Source organism: Rhinopithecus bieti, unplaced genomic scaffold (genome assembly GCF_001698545.2).
Source record: "Rhinopithecus bieti isolate Rb0 unplaced genomic scaffold, ASM169854v2 scaffold_36410, whole genome shotgun sequence".
Lineage (NCBI taxonomy): Eukaryota > Metazoa > Chordata > Mammalia > Primates > Cercopithecidae > Rhinopithecus > Rhinopithecus bieti.
In genome coordinates, this window is record NW_016816076.1 from 1,249,218 (window position 1) to 1,266,095 (window position 16,878).

The window sequence follows — 16,878 nt, forward strand, 5'->3', positions numbered from 1 at the left end:
CAGATATTTTTTGTATTTTTACTAAAGATGGCGTTTTACCATCTTGGCCAGGCTGATCTTGAACTCCTGACCTCATGGTGCGTGCCACCGTGCCTAGCTATGTCTTACTCTTTTTAAATAAAAATTGTTCAGGCTGGGTGTGGCGGCTCACGCCTGTAATCCCAGCACTTTGGGATGCCAAGGTGGGTGGATCATGAGGTCAGGAGATCGAGTCCAGGGCATTTAAATAGACTATTGCACCACGTGTCTGTATTCTTCTTACTTGGCTCCTGAGGAGGAGTTGAGAAGTATGTCTCTGATGATTAATTTTTAAGTAATGAAGTCTACAAAGATAAAGCCAAGGAAAGCACATGCAAATATCCAGCTTCATCCACAACCAACTAAACCACTGAGTGTGAAGTGTTTCTTCAACTTAAAAAACATATATAAATGTCAAAAGTTACCAAAATCCATAAGGCAATAAGAGAAGAACCTGTCCTGGATAGAGTGATGACTGACAGTCCAGCTCTGTCTACTTTCCTGACTTTACTAGTGCATTGATACTTACTGATGTAGCCTTTATCAAGATTTGTTAAACAAACATCGTGTGGCTTTCAGTTCATTTTGGGTCCTTTAGAACCACCGAATAATTTATTATCCAAAACTAGGCACTTTTGAAGATGAAAAGAGACACTAAAGATAATTAACAGTGTTACTGACCTACAACACAAGCAAACTGAGACAGACCGGGCAAATCAGGACATCTGGACACCTACTTTTCTTTGGGAGAAAACAAACTAGAGTTTTTGGGATTTTTCCCCACCAGCCTTTACTGTGTCTTTTTAAATTTTTATTTATTTTTTTGAGGCAGCCACTTCCTGCGTTCAAGCAATTCTTGTGCCTCAGCCTCCTGAGTAGCTGGGATTACAGGTGCACCCCACCACACCTGGCTAATTTTTGTATTCTTAGTAGTGACAGGGTTTCACCATGTTGGTAAGGCTGGTCTTGAATGCCTGACCTCAAATGATTCCAAAGTGCTGGGATTACAGGTGTGAGCCACTGTGCGTGGCCCACTGCATCTTTTCACAGTGGCATATCCTGCACCCTTTCCTCAAGTCCGTTGCTCCTCAATCTCACCTGGTTACCTGCCCTCCCTCCCTCCTGGCTACTGCAGGGCCGTGTATCTCAATCTAGCTAATCTACCAGCCAGCCCTGCCTTTCCTTATTTATTACAAACATCCAATGTACAAGGTCACATTAACTATTCCCTCTTCTCTTGCAAATCACATTCATTTTGGATATCATGGCTGATTTAAAACAAAACCAAACCAAACAAGAAAGAGAACACTCGGCTCAAACCCACACTACTCCACAGTCTTTCCTAATTAATATTCAACTTTTCTGATTGCCTCAAGGTCGATTTCTTCACCACCACCCAGTACACAGGTTTTTACTATGCTATCTTCTGTTTGTTGAGCGTAATATACAGTGTTCCTAAGTCACTGCTTCTTTTCATCTGTCTGTGCCTTACTCGTCCATTATGATGGGACAGGACTAGAACTGCTTTTCTCTGGCGCCCAGATTGCCTGGTACACCGTTCAATATGCAACATGTCCTCAATATTCTTTTTTTGTTTTTAAGACTGAATCTCACTCTGTCACCTAGGCTGGAGTGCAGTGGCACTATCTCGGGTCGCTGCAACCTCCGCCTCCCGGGTTCAAGTGATTCTGCCACCTCAGCCTCCTGAGTAGCTGGGATTACAGGTGCACATCACTACACCCAGATAATTTTTGTATTTTTAGTAGAGAGGAGTTTTCACCATGTTGGCCAGCCTCATCTCGAACTCCTGACTTCAGGTGATCCACCCGCCTCAGCCTGCCTAAGTGCTGGGATTACAGGCGTGAACCACTGCATCCAGCCCTCAATATTCTCAATGAATAAAGAAATCTTTTGACGGTCACAAAATTCCAAGAACTTTTCTTCACCTCACCCACCCCCAGGTGGCATTTACTTATTATTCCCTGACAGTAGAAATATAATTAATTCTCATTATTCATGGATTTCCTATTTGTGAATTCACTCACTGAAATCTGTAGCCTCAAGAGTGACATTTATGGCACTTTCATGGTCATTTGTGGATATGCGCACAGCGGTGAGAAATGTGTGCTGCCTGATGTGTGTTCCCAGCAATGTACAAGAAAGCCACAGCCTGCCTTCTTGTTCCCGCTCACACTTGTAGGTAAGTATCCTTTCATGGTAAATTCAGTACTCTATTTTTTGCATTTTGTGCTTTTTGTTGATTTTTTTATAGTAGTCAGTCAGGCATGAGCAGGGCAGGAGAGAGTTCCCCTGCGGCGCCCCCCAACACACACCGGGAATGTGCGGCGACCATCAGGTGATGGTTCTGCAGCTGTTAACTGTCTCGCTAAATTAACAATTGGTCTCAGCCAGAGCCAGGGAAGGGCAGGCTCCCAATAGATAGAAAACACCTGAAGGTGGTGATAAGCAGCTTCCAGATAAGATCTCAGGAGCTGGGTGAGTGGGCTCAAGCATGACCACAAGACAAGATGGCAGAGTTTAACTGCTATATGACCTTCTGTATTAGCAACGGTTCCCTAGAGGGACAGAACTATATATAGATATATATGTATATATTTGATTAAGTATTAACTTACATGATCACAGGGTCCTGCAATAGGCTGTCTGCAAGCTGAGGAGCAAGGAGAGCCAGTCTGAATCTCAAAACTGAAGAACGTGGAGTCTGATGTACGAGGGCAGGAAGCAGCCAGCACGGGAGAAAGATGTAGGCTGGGAGGCTAGGCCCGTCTCTCCTTTTCACGGTTTTCTGCCTGCTTTAATAGCCAGCAGCTGATTAGATTGTGCCCACCAGATTAAGTATCCTCCCACACGTCCCCATTCCAAGGGTCCCATTCTTTTCCAATCAATGCCCTCACTTTAACAGTAGACACCTAGCAAGGTTGTGCCTGCACCTTTCATTGCAGGTCAGCCACTTGCATGATAAGAGCTTGCATCTGTTTTTCCAGAATTTCAGCTTTCTCTACAGGAGATAAGACTCTCACTCAGGGCAATCTTAGCATGTTTGAGGCTCGGTATTGATTCCGGGTGTGTCTGTGAGGGTGTTGCCAAAAGAGATTAAAATTTGAGTCAGTGGGCTGGGGAAGGCAGAGCCTCTCCTTCTGCCTTATGCCCCTTAGTTGAATTCTTTCTTTTGAGGAGGCAAGAATTGAGGTTGCTGCAGACTCCCTACAGATACGGAATTGCCGGTAACAATTCCACTGTTTAAAATGGCTCCCAGGCATAGTGCTGAAGGATTGTGTAATGTTCTTGCACAAGAAGGCTATGATGTGCCTTATGGAGAAAATGTGTGTGTGTGTGTGTTAAGCATCATTTCCATATGAGTTATAGTTGCATTGGCCACGAGTTCAGTGTTAATCAAAAAGATATATTAAATTAGGTATCTTTAAATAAAAACACACATAAAACAAAGTTCTGTATTGCTTGATTGATAAAAGCACTTTTTGGCCAGAGGCTTGCAAGAACCTAATGCTGTATTTCTTAGAAGCAATTGTTCGATATTTGCTAATTCGGCGTTCACAGCAACTTTATAAAATGTAAATACTGCAAATAAAGAGAACTGACTGTACTTAAATATTGTTTGGAATTGCTCAGTCTGAAATGCTAGAAAGAGTTAACTTGTTCATGACTAGTCCATCCTATTTTGAGTATAGACCATGATTGTGCTAAAATTTAATAATTTATTTCAGAATCACCAAATACATTTTGCCTAGATTCCAGAACAATCAACTCACATTCCATAAATAAATGATGAACTACAACATAGTTTGATGTGGCTCATGTAAATGAAGACATTATTGCCTACGCTATTATAGCTCTCTTGGAAAGAGACACGCAAAAAAATTCTAAGAGCCTATTTTTGTCAGTTATTTCTTATGATGAAAAAAATGTGTTCAAAACCATACCATAAGTGTGTCAGCGATGACATCTCAAATGCAGTGTATGGCATACTGTTAACTGTAGAAAGTATTCTTAGATCTAAGAAACATCTGGAAAAAATTAAGGGATATGGGAGTAACTGATTTCATCTTTTTGAGGAAGATCTTCACTGTTGAATTGCCCGATGATCTGAATTTATTTATGCAGCATTATTAATCTCTCAAAGAGCTCATTGACTTGTTCTAAAATAAATTCCTTTGCTGTATAGAAGATAAATTTTCTAAACAATAAGCTGAGCTACCTGCTTTCTCTGGGGAGCAGCAGAAAGAAAACTGGGCTAGAAGTCAGTATTCTTGTTTTTCTAGACAAAGTCTTCTTCTGTCACCCAGGCTGGAATGCAATGGCACCATCTCGGCTCACTGCAACCTCCACCTCCCAGGTTCAAGCAATTCTCCAGAGTAGCTGGGACTACAGGCACCTGCCACCATACCCAGTTAATTTTTTGCATTCTGATTAGAGATGGGTTTTGCTATATTGGCCAGGCTGGTCTTGAACTCCTGCCCCGAGGTGATCTGCTCACCTTGACCTCTCAAAGTGCTGGGACCACAGGTGTGAGCTCCCCAGAGCGCAGTATTCTATTCTGGACAATCGCACTGAGGGCCATTCTGATTGAGTTATACACATGCACTCTTCACACTTCATGTTCGGAAGGAACTGCAGTAGATGGTCAGCTTCCATGTTGACTGGAAAACAAAAGGAATGATACAGCCCCTGAGCATTACTCCAGATTTGTTACTGTTACTGATGTGGGTGTGTCAGTAACAATGGTGAATATTCACCCTCCTTTCACTGAGTGCCAGGCACGATGCTAACAGTTTACATCTGGCAATCCAATGAATCCTCCCCACAGCCAGATGAGTGATTCCAATTTTCAGAGGAGAACATGGAGCATAGAGGGGTGTATTGCTTGTCCAAGATCATTCAGCTAAGCGGGTGAGGGTGTCATATTTTGAACAGTACACTAATGCTCCTGCATGAATTCTGAAAACCCTTTTTCTCCATGTGATTTCAATTTTTCACAGTTTTGAAACTCCCAGGCCAGGTGATAGTGTACAATGTATTAAGGCACACGCCCCTAATCAACGTAGAAACATTTCCTCCTGGCATCTCTCACGAAAGATGATTAAAATAACGGCCATAGTCCTTAAGAGTGTCATCTAATCAGTCAGTTGACAAGGTCTGTCAGGTTCAAAGGATAAGGAGATTTTTGACTCCTTAGCTTTGTATAGCAAAGGAGATATTTACAAATAAGTAAGTTAAGAAAAACTGAAGAGGGCAAGTGTTCTTTGTTTTGATTTGATTTGTTTTATCAAAGCCTTTGACAAGAAAGCAGCTGTTATTTATAAATTTTGAAGTCTGGAGTCTCACTGAATTTGTTCTGGGCTTTGTGCAGTGGCTCGTGCTTGTAATCCCAGCACTTGGGAGGTCGAAGCAGGTGGATTGCTTGATCTCAGGAGTTCCAGACCAGCCTGGGCAACATGGGGAAACCCTGTCTCTACTGAAAATACAAAAACTAGCTCAGTATGGTGCACCTGTAGTCCCAGCTACTCAGGAGGCTGAGGTGGGAGGATCACCTGAGCCCAAGAGGTCAAGGCTGCAGTGAGCCCCGATTGTACCACTGCACTCCAGCCTGGTTGACAGACCCAGACACTATCTCAAAAAGAAAAGAAAAAAAACTGTTCTGAAGGTCCCTCTCCAACACAATGCCTATTTCAAATGGAGCTAAACAAAATTGTATCGCCCACCCCCTGGCATTCCAGAACACAGAACAGGCTAGATGCTGCAGCCAGTTCATTTTTCTCGGGGATATTTCTCTTTCCCTATTAAACTGCATTGTTTTTAAAAGAATGAAGGATGTCTTTTATTCAAGATATCTAGTCTTCAAGAACTTTCTTTTTCCATCATTAACTAAGCAGAACTAGGAAGCAATAAAGATACCTAAAAGTACACTAGAAATCCAGGGAACAGTTTTTTTGAACTCCAGAAAGTAAAGAGCCAAGGCGGGAGGGTCGCCTGAGCCCACGAGTTCAAGACCAACCTGACAACATAGTGAGACACCCATCTCTACAAAAAAATTGATAAAAATTAGCCAGATGAGGTGGCATGTGCCTGTAGTCCCAGCTATTCAGGAGGCTGAGGTAGGAGGATTGCTTGAGCCTGAGAAGTGGAGGCTGCAGTGAGCCATGGTAGCACCACTGCATTTCAGCCTGGGTGACAGAGCAAGACCCTATATCCAAAAAAAAAAAAAACCAAAAACAGATGAGGGATCAGAAGGGCGGAAAGCCCAGGCCAATCTTATGATTCTTGACCACATCCTAGATGCAAATCAGTTCATCTTGATCAAATGTCCCTGTGCAGATGGCTGGGGTGGGGCTAGGGGAAATGTATTTGCCTGCTGCCTCAGTGATAGTCACCCTCCTTTTCCAGCAGGCAATGGAAGGGTGGAGGGGGCACCTGGGTGGGCTGGAGGCCCGAGAGGCTCACTGCTTCCAAGACAACCGTCCCTAAGCACGCACAGAACCTGATGAACAGCTTATGTCATGATCCACAAGTGAATGAGAGAATAGATTGTATGAATGACCCATTCATAATGAAGTAGTTCTTCCTTGAATTTTTGCTTTAGGTAAGTTGGTCACACAATCAAGGGTGTGCGTCCCAAGTTACTATGGGACACTTGTTTTCAAAGTAGAAGAAATTCCTTCAGATTGTTATAGAAAACACAGTTTTCAAGTGCTCATTTAAGGCAGTTGGCAGCTTGTAAACAATTCATACCTGCAGCTTTCTGGCAGCATATCCACATCATTGTTCATGGCAGGGATCAGAAGTCCTGCCCAATTAGTCTGTTTTTTAATGTGCTGAAGCTCTCTATCCTCCAGAAGCTTCCCTCTGTCTTGTTTCTTGTGCAAGGCATTCTGGTTCCTGAGTTTGTTGCATCCCTTCCTCCAGCTGGAAAAGAGAAAAGAAAGAGGGTCTCTTGGGATCTTGGCCTCAAATCAAGAAATAACCTTGCGGCTGGGCACAGTGGCTAACACCTGTAATCCCAAGACTTTAGGAGACGAAGGCAGGAGGACTGCTTGAAACCAGGAGTTCAAGATCAACCTGGGCAACCAAGTAAGAACCCCCTCCCATCTCTACAAAAAATAAAAAATTAGCTGGACATGGTGGTGTGTGTCTGTACTCCTAGCTGCTTAGAAGACTGAAGTAGGAGGATCACTTGAGCCCAGGAGTTGCAGGCTATCGTGAGCTATGATGGCGTACAAAAAATCAGCCTGGTATGGTGGTGTGCGCCTGTAGTCCCAGCTATTCAGAAGACTGAGGCAGGAGGATTGCTTGAGCCCAGGGATATCAAGGCTGCAGCGAGCCATGATTGTACCACTGTACTCCAGCCTGAATGAGAGAGCAAGACTCCATCTCAAGAGAAAAAAAACCAAAAAAGTAAAAGAAGGGAATAATAGGCCAGGCACAGTGGCTCATGCCTGAAATCCCAGCACTTTAAAAAGCCAAGGCAGGAGGATGACTTGAGATTAAGCATTCAAGACCAGCCTGGGCAACATGGTGAGATCCCATTTCTACCAAAAATTCGAAAAATTAGCTGAGTGTGATGGCACACACCTGTGGTCTCAGCTACGTGGGAGGCTACGGTGGGAGGATTGCTTGAGCCTGGGAGCTCGAGGCTGCAGTGAGCCATGATCACGCCACTGGACTCCAGCATGGGTGACAGAGTGAGACCCTTTCCCCCAAATAAATAAATAAATAAATAAATAAATAAATAAATAATACAAAAGAGGGAAGTAACCTTCTGAAAGTCAAGAATTTTCTGTCTTCCCAGCGCAGGCCCACAAAAACATACATGGGCTTGTGTCTAGAGAAAGACGTGCAATAAACATTAGCTCACTTAGTTGACTGTCCATCAGGAACTCTAACACCCTTCATTGCATGGCAATGCCTGGAAGCCCTCCAAACACAGGCCCCGTGTCAGTTTGGGCTCACTCACGAATCCTCAGTATTTTTGCACAATGCCTAGCTTGTAACAGATGCTCAGAATGAAATTTATTTACCGATAAATGCTATTAATAGCTGATTAAATATAGTATTGTGGTCATCTCAATGAAAAGTTGGTCCTTATACTCTTGGACAACTTCCTAGTATAACTTTGATTGGACAGAAAAAACAGATTGACTTGATCAGTTCAACACACTTTCAAGTTTGAGATTTACCTGTATCAGAGACACGTTGGAGTTGTTCTCTGCTAGTTGTAGACACACACAACTTGTGCGTTTCCTCCATTTTTTCCCCTCTTCCCCTTCTTCATTTCTATACTCTGTTTCTATTCTATGGGTCTTTCCGGCCGAGATGGTGTTAGGACAGGCAGGATAGGGAAGTCACACAGAAAGATACAGATTGGGTTACGAAAGACAGCTTTTTATCCCTTTCTGTGATTTCCCCCCCCCCACGGTGGCTCTTTTGAAGGCTGGGATGACTTCAGTCCACTATTTGCATGATCTTCCGTTAGAGTCCAGGGACAGATGATGTCCTTACATGGTATAATCTTCTGCTTGGCCCTTGTAGTTTCTACTTAGGGACTTCTCTTTCTTTCATCTGCAAATCAAAAGGTCCAACAACACCATCAAAGAACAGTAGAAACAAAATAGACCAATGGCTTCATTTAGTAGAGGAGGAACACAGGAAACCTTTTTATTTTTTATTTTTTGAGACGGATTTTCACTCTTTTTGCCCAGGCTGGAGTGCAGTGGTGAGATCTCGGCTCACTGCAACCTCCATCTCCCGGGTTCAAGCGATTCTCCTGCCTCAGTCTCCCAAGTAGCTGGGATTACAGGCATGTGCCACCATGCCCGGCTAATTTTTTTTTCTTTTTTGTATTTTTAGCAGAGACGGGGTTTCACCATGTTGGTTAGGCTGGTCTTGAACTCTTGACCTCAGGTGATCCACCCGGCTTGGCTTCCCAAAGTGCTGGGATTCCAGGCATGAGCCACCCCGCCTGGCCCACAGCAAAGCTTTATTCACTTGACAAGTCATGGCTAACAGCGTCTGGTTAGCTCACAGAGGCCACAGTTTATCTGTGGAGTCTGGTAATCATGTCATTGACGACCCTGTACATTAATTAGATGCAGCAGGTCATCTCAAATACATAACTCTTTCCAACACTCCTTAGAATACAGCACTTGGGTGGTGATTTTATTTAACATTCCAGTACTTCATCCCAAAAAGAAATTGGTGGAGATTAGTGTAACTCAAGAATAGGCAGAAAACACACAAGAAAGTTTAAGACAGATGTCTAGCAGTGCCTGAACTGTTGAGAAGCAAAGGTGAGTAAATGCCTTAGTTTCAATAGAAAAAGAAAGTTCACAGTAGGACCTCAGAAGCAGAGGCTGTGAGATCACCTTTCAAAAATTGTGGAGCTGGACTCCGAGCTGCAGCAGCCACTGGGAATTGGTGGGGCTGTGGCTTGTCCTGTCCTGCCGCCCCCCACGTGGACTCGGAAACTGTTAGATGATTCCTAAGGCAGAGATGGGTAAAGAAAGAAGAGAACCAGCGTTCATTTCCCCCTGGACTCTATAAGTCCATGGAGGTGGTGGGGGAATGGCCGTGTCTTGCCCGAGGAGGAAATCCAAGTCGAGTCCCCACTCCTCTCCCCGCGGGACTGATAAACATGTCCCTCATTCACCCCGGGAGGCTGGCACCCAGGCACGACGCGAGGACAGCCAGACTCGCCGACGGCGGCCGCGTCCCGAGGGGCCGGGAGCGCGCCTGTTGGAAGGTGGGAGGCGGAGTTGCTCGGCATCTGGGAAGAGACCAAAGGAATGAGTAATTGCAAATTCTGTAACATAGACCCTTATCCCAAACCCTTTAGTTCTTCCACCCCAAGCCCCCTGCCGAGAAGCGAAGGGACTGGAGACAGGGAGACGTGGTGGAGGGAGAGTCACGTTTCGCAGAGGGAAGTGAAATAAAGAGGGCGGCACCCGGGGGGACCTGTGCGTCATTGAGGGACCGAGGAGAAGCGCAGGGCGCACAGGGCTGCAAAAGGAGAAGTAGGAACGAGAAGCCGGAGGGGGCGGCCGCAGAGCGCGGGTTGGAGCGCCGCGAAGCGCCCGAGCCTCCTGCCTTCGCGGGCGGCGCCCTGGCCGCCAGCAGCCTTGTGGCCGGTGCCCCGATCCGCCGCGCTCCGGACCCGGGCAGGCGGGAAGTGCCCGCTGCGCGCAGGATGTGGCAGCCGACACAGCCCTGGCCCCGCGCGCCCTGGCGCTGGGCGCTGGTGCTGCTGGCCCTGGGCTGCGCGGGGCTGTGCCATGCCGGCCCGCNGCGGCCGCAGAGCGCGGGTTGGAGCGCCGCGAAGCGCCCGAGCCTCCTGCCTTCGCGGGCGGCGCCCTGGCCGCCAGCAACCTTGTGGCCGGTGCCCCGATCCGCCGCGCTCCGGACCCGGGCAGGCGGGAAGTGCCCGCTGCGCGCAGGATGTGGCAGCCGACACAGCCCTGGCCCCGCGCGCCCTGGCGCTGGGCGCTGGTGCTGCTGGCCCTGGGCTGCGCGGGGCTGTGCCATGCCGGCCCGCAGCCCGGGTATCCCGCGCGGCCCAGCGCTAGGAACAAGTAAGTGCGCGCCCCTCGGCTGGCCCCAAACCGCCTACCCCTCCCTGGCCCCCAGTTGAGCCCTGGAGCTGCCCTGCCAAAGACGACGAGCGGCAGCCGGGGGTCTCCCTTGGATTTCCCCGGGCGGCTCCTTCTCTGGGTGACCGCGCGCTGCGCCGCCGGCGCCTCAGGCAGAGCTGACTCCGGGGGCGTGGGCGCAGAGTGTCCCGCAGACCCGGCTGGTCCGAAAACGACTCCCAGGAATTCCAGGAGCCCCTGGGACCGTGAGTGCTCTTCTTTCCCGTCTTGGTCGGGTCCAGGCGCGCGCTCTCCAGAGGCGCACCCGGGCACCCTCCGGCGTCTGCTCTGTGAAGCTCCCGCCTCCGCAGAGGGCGACGGCCCTCCCCCCGACCCTCGCGCGGTCTGGGGCTGCCGTCCCCTCTCCCCTGGCCTCATTGTTCTCCAGGTTTACACCGTGCCCTTCTCCCTCTCTCTCCTGCACCCCAGGAACTGGTGCGCCTACATCGTGAACAAGAATGTGAGCTGCTCCGTGCTGGAGGGAAGTGAGAGTTTTATTCAGGCTCAGTACAACTGTGCCTGGAACCAGATGCCCTGTCCGTCCGCGCTGGTGTAAGTCCTGGAGCCGGGGAGCGGGCGGGGCGCGCCCGGGCCGGGGCGGTGGGGGTGGGGTGGGGTTGCCGCGCTGGGCTCCAATCCTCCTGTAAATCTCTTCCAGATCCGGTGAAAACCCAGCAGCGGAAAAGCGCTCAGAGCGCTGCGCGGGGCACCGGCCACGCTGGGGTGTTTAGGGAGCGTGTGCTGCCGGAGTGAGCGGGTAGGATGCGCACGCCTTGGGAGGCGTGCGGGGGCATACGAGAGGATGAACAAAGTTCCCACTCCTACTTCTGTTTTTTTCCTTTCAATGTTTGTTTCTAACATAAGGCAGCTGAATCTAATTAGATCCATATTGTGTGTTCTGGGGCACACAGAAGATTCCAAAATGTATACTGCTAAAGACTTTTCAATGTAGGATTCGTTGAGAGGTTTGGCTATGTAGTGCTCTAAAACGAGTGAGTTCTGTCCCTATGTCCCCATAAAACGGAATCTTCCAGTCTTGTAGATGTCTGAGCTAAAACCTCAGGAACATTTTGCTTAAAAGTGTGGTTCCCCAGCATACCTCCCCGCAACTTAGATTTGGAGATTCGCTAGAGATTGTGGGAGAGAATGGCCGTTAAAGACGGGGAAGAATTAATCATCTCTTTGCTTATAAAGATTTCACCATCTTAAACAAGCAGGAAGCAATGCAATAAAGTACAAATGCCGTTAAATACATGACACTCATTCAATTGTCATCGGGCAAGTCTTTGGGGTTTTGTGTCAGTCTGATATCGGAAGATGGGCCAGTGTGAATAAATGGCTGTTGAGGAGCACATGTGATGGCTGAAATTAATTGTTTCCCACTAAGAAGAAGTTGTTTGTCTTAGAGCACAGTTGTCATTATAGCAGAGAATAGTCAGTAGGCGGATCTGTCTTTGGCCAAACCAAGGGACAGACTGGAACTTGTACTCCAGGAAACCTTATTCCAGAGAACAGTACATGAGCCTGAAGTCCTGTGGGAAGTGGTGGCTGGGTCTACCCCACGTGGGCTGCTGGAGGAGCTGCCAACAGGGTTCAGCTAATTCCTGCTTGGCAAAAACAAAGCAAAACAGAAACTTAGACGAGGTCCCCACTTCCTAATATACAGTGGAAAACGCTGAAATGGAATGCCCAGCTAGGCTGTCTCTTTGAGTGGGATACATTGTCAGAGAGATACCATACTGTCATCCGACCTTAATCTCTTAGTAAGATTGAGACCTCATCGTCTACGGCCAGCAGTCAGTGACATCAGAACCAAGCAAGGTTTTTATACCTTGTGGGAGTGATACAAATTAAGTATTCAACTCAGTTTGAATGCATTTGTTTAAAATTAGAATTGAGTTATTAGGAATATTTTATTCATCTTATACAAGAACTGCATGTTGTGGCTTGCTATAACCTTAAAACTTACTGGTGACAATTTGGAGATAAATGAATTTTTCATTTCGGGAGGTAATGCATTTTTGTTTAAAAGATGGCTTGTTTTTATTTTCTCAAATTATTCTAGCTGCTTGGAAAACCAAAGGATGATTTAATTGTTCTATTTGACCAAAACTCAGTGAAACTTGGTTGTCAGTGGGGAGTGAATCGCCTCCAGATTCGTAGGTTAATGCAAGGCAGTGGGAGTGCATTTTTGCCACCCAGTGAGTAGGACAACAGAATTGTTATACAAAATGACAGATGTTTCTGTTGTTTTATTAAAGCCAAAATAAGTGACCTGGGTGTTTTTCTTCAGTAATAACCACGTAAACAATTCAAGTGCATTTTTACATTTTAAGTACTGCACTGTAAGTGTGAAGTTTAAGAAACAAAGACAGACTGAGCTGATGAACTTGAAAATCTTGACCTTAGTTTCAGCAGTAAATTCAGTCTTGACCTTTTTCAGTATCTTTAGGGGTGGGACCGAATGGTTTACCTTATTTTTCAACTGAGGAATGCTTCCTAAGGTTTCTTTTTTGTTTGTTTGTTTTGTTTTGAGACAGAGTCTTACCATGTCACCCAGGCTGGGATGCAGTGGCGTGATCTTGGCTCACTGCAACCTCTGCCTCCTGGGTTCAAGCAATTCTCATTCCTCAGCCTCCCGAGTAGCTGGGACTACAGGTGCATGCCACCATGTCCAGCTATTTTTTTTTTTTTTTTTTTTTTGTATTTTAGTAGAGACAGGGTTTCAACCTGTTGGCCAGGCTGGTCTCGAACTTGAGCTCAGGCAATCGGCCCACCTCAGCCTGCTAAAGTGCTAGGATTATAAGCGTGAGCCACCATGTCTGGCCCCTAAGTTTGGAGAATTGGTGGATGAACGAAGACAAAGGAAGGAGCCTTCTTTTTATACTTAACAAGGAGGAATGGCTGTTTCACATGGAATTGATCAGTTTTTTTCTGAGGAATCCAGAAGCCTGAGTCACCTGGGACCTGTGGAAGGAAAGTTGAGTTTTTATTATTATTGTTTTTTAGAGACAGGGTCTCACCGTGTCACCCAGGCTGGGGTGCAGTGGCACCATCATAGTTCACTGCAACCTCTAACTCTTGGGCTCAAGCGATCCTCCCAGCTCAGCGTCCTGAGTAGCTGGGATTACAAGCACAAGTCACAGCATCCTGCTAGTTTTTTATTTTTATTTTTTTAGGGATGAGGTCTCACTATGTTGCCCAGGCTGGAAAAGAAGGTTCTTCAGAAACTCACCCTAGAGTGACTGAGGGATAATTTGTGAGCAGTGTTGGAAGTACAGGGCTGGAGGTTGGCCGAGATGCGGGAGATAGAAACACATTTCTGCAGTTGACAGTGACAGTGACAGGTTGGCGTCATTGAGGCCTTGACATGGTTGAGCAGAGCTGAGTTCTTCGGAATAGTGGAGGGGAAGGAAGAGGAAGAGCCAGGCAAGGAGAGAGAGTGAAGCAAAGATATTGGTAGAGGAAACCCCATCTTAGAGACTCAGGAGAAGTCCTGGAGGCTTCAGGCTCCAGAAAAGCCATGGGTTAGTGAGCAGGAAGCAGTTGTTTCTGCAGAAAGAGACTATTCAGGTCAGTGGGGTGCAGGCATTGTAATTTGTGTGAGATTGAGGGAGTGAGTCATGAAGAAACTTAGTTACGCAGAAAACGATATGATGGGGAAAAGGCTCTGATGGGAAAAAAAGTTAGATAGTAGCCAAGCAGGTAAATAATTACTTAGAGAGAACTCTGGGCCAGGCAGGGTGGCTCATGCCTGTAATCCCAACATTTTGGGAGGCCGAGGCGGGAGGCTCACTTGAGCCCAAGAGTTTGAGATTAGCCTGGGCAACATAGTGTGACCCCATCACTATAAAAATTTTTTTAAAAAAATAGTAGGGCATGGTGGTGCACACCTGTAGTCCCAGCCACTCGGGAGGCTGAGATAGAAGGATTGCTTAAGGCCAGGAGTTCGAGGCTGCAGTGAGCTGTGATCATGTCACTGCGCTCCAGCCTGGATGATAGAGTGAGACCCTGTCTAAAACAGAGAGAGAGAGAGAGAGAGAGAGAGAGAAAGAGAGAGAGAGTGCTCTGCCTATCTGGGGACAGACGTAAAGTAGCCATAGAGAGAGTGCTCCAAGACTGAGGGTGAAACCGCTGGGAAATGGGGTGTGATGGAGGTACTCATTCAAATAACAGGAGGAGGGCTTCTGCGCCTGGCCATGTGGTTGGGCCCTACCAGCCTCCTTAGCTGTAGAGACTGACTGTAGGCCGCAGGTGCCTTGTCAGAAGGATGAGACAGTGCCCCATTTATATGTATGAAAAGCCGGCCGGGCGCAGTGGCTCAAGCCTGTAATCCTAGCACTTTGGGAGGCCGAGACGCATCATGAGTCAGGAGACGAACCAGTCCTGGCTAATCTGAACCCGTCTGTACTAAAAATACAAAAAACTAGCGGCAACAGCCGCCTGTATCCCCAGGCGAGGCTAGACAGAATGCGTTGAACCGGGAGGCGACTTGCTGACTGAAGCGCATGCACTCCAGCCTGTGGCGCAGAGGCGAGACCCTCCGGTCTCAAAAAAAAAAAAAAAAAAAAAAAAGCCTTAGATTCACAGATTTGCTGATTTGAATATTGTTAGGTGAAACCAGGAACAAAAAGGGTTTTTTTTTTTTTTTATGATAAGTGGGCATTTTAAGTAATGACTTTTCTGATACTATAAAGTACCTTCTATGTGCCAGGCCCCGTGTTAGGGCTTTCCATTCCATATATTAGTTTATTTAGTTTCTGCAACAGCCCTTCAGGTTGAATGGCATTATCTCCATTTCACCAAGGAGAAAACTGAGATGAGCCACTCCCTAAGTTGCCTGTGATCATGTGAGGGTAGCCACTGAGCCGCCTGCTAGTCCAGGGCTCTGCAGACTGCCCTCTGTCTCTATAGCAATGGGAATGTGCCCGTTTGTTTGTCTGAGTGTGTGCTTTCGGTAGGTTGCACAGTACTCAACTACTAAGAGTATTTACACTTTCTTTCATAAAAGGCAATTCTCATATAAAAGTGTTGAGAAAGCATTTCCGTGTGCATTCACATGTGTGTGCACATGCATGCATGTGCCTTTAACCCTCTCGTTACTGTGGGTCATTTTCCTATGATGCATGAACTGCCATTTTTCACACTGTACAGTTTGTTGGCTTATTTTAATGAAACACTGGCAGATTAGACTGTTTAAAGCTGTTATTAGAGAGGCGAGAGTTATCGGATATACTGCATGGACCAATGAGCTTGACCACTTCAGGACTTCCACACGTATGTTCCTGAGCTCAGCTGCCAGCATGAAACTTGTCACAGGGGAATGGTGTTAAAAGCAGGCTTCCAGAAAAAGAATTTAAAGCCCACGCCCTAATGGTTGTGATACTAGTCTTATGTGTAAGTAATTGTGCAATAATAATTCATTTTTTCTTTTTTGAGATGGAGTCTCGCTCTGCTGCCCAAGCTGGAACGCAGTGGCACCATCTCGGTTCACTACAACCTCCGCCTGCCGGGTTCAAGTGATTCTCCTGCCTCAGCCTTCTGAGTAGCTGGGATTACGGGCCTGTACCACCACGCCCAGCTAATTTCTGTATTTTTAGTAGAGACGGGGTTTCACCGTGTTGGCCAGACTGGTCTCCAACTCCTGACTTCAAGTGATCCGCCTGCCTTGGCCTCCTAAAGTGCTAGGATTATAGGCATGAGCCGTTGCACCAGGCCTGCAATAATCATTCTTAACACCTATAAAGATTCACCATCCCTTAGGAATTTAAAATTGGGATGTCTTCTCTCTCTGTGTCTCTCTCTAGTGCACAGGTACTAGATGTGAGGAGGGCTCTGCATCTTCCGGGCACAGGATTGCTTCAACAAAACATGATTTGTCTTCCCTCCATAAATTCCTAAGGGTGGCTCAATAGGATCTGAGGAGGAGGAGGAAAGGGTCATACAGAAGGGCCTGTGGACTCTGAACAGCACACACCTGCAGGCTGGGCATTCGCCATTCAGTCCTGATTCCCAAGGTGGGTCTGAGGCTGAGAATTGTTTTACTTTCTACTTCTACATTCATAAAGCCAAATCTCTTAAAAATTTCATTGTATTGGGGAATTTTTCCAATTCTAAAAACTCTTAGCAGCTTGAACGGTCTGGTAGACTCTGCCACCCCCCAGCCCTTAGGATATTCCCTGCGATCGCCCGTCAGTGTGGT

At 46.9% G+C, this 16,878-nt stretch overlaps 1 protein-coding gene and 1 long non-coding RNA gene across 2 annotated transcripts in view; one reads left to right on the forward strand and one right to left on the reverse strand.

Annotated features, from left to right (window-relative positions):
- Positions 1 to 4,597: 4,597 nt before the first annotated feature.
- LOC108516709 (uncharacterized) lies at positions 4,598 to 8,339 on the reverse strand. Its single transcript, XR_001881912.1, has 3 exons — positions 8,232 to 8,339; positions 6,787 to 6,960; positions 4,598 to 4,697 (listed from the first exon to the last, which is right to left on the reverse strand). It is a non-coding gene; the product is annotated as an uncharacterized LOC108516709 (long non-coding RNA).
- Positions 8,340 to 10,053: 1,714 nt separating this feature from the next.
- The window catches only part of LOC108516700 (EMILIN-2), a 41,578-nt gene continuing 34,753 nt past the window's right edge, over positions 10,054 to 16,878 (forward strand). The window contains exons 1-3 of the mRNA XM_017854304.1: positions 10,054 to 10,104; positions 10,353 to 10,619; positions 11,106 to 11,228. Of these exons, the coding sequence (XP_017709793.1) occupies positions 10,486 to 10,619; positions 11,106 to 11,228 (257 nt within the window). The 5' untranslated portion in view covers positions 10,054 to 10,104; positions 10,353 to 10,485. The remainder of the gene's footprint in view (positions 10,105 to 10,352; positions 10,620 to 11,105; positions 11,229 to 16,878) is intronic.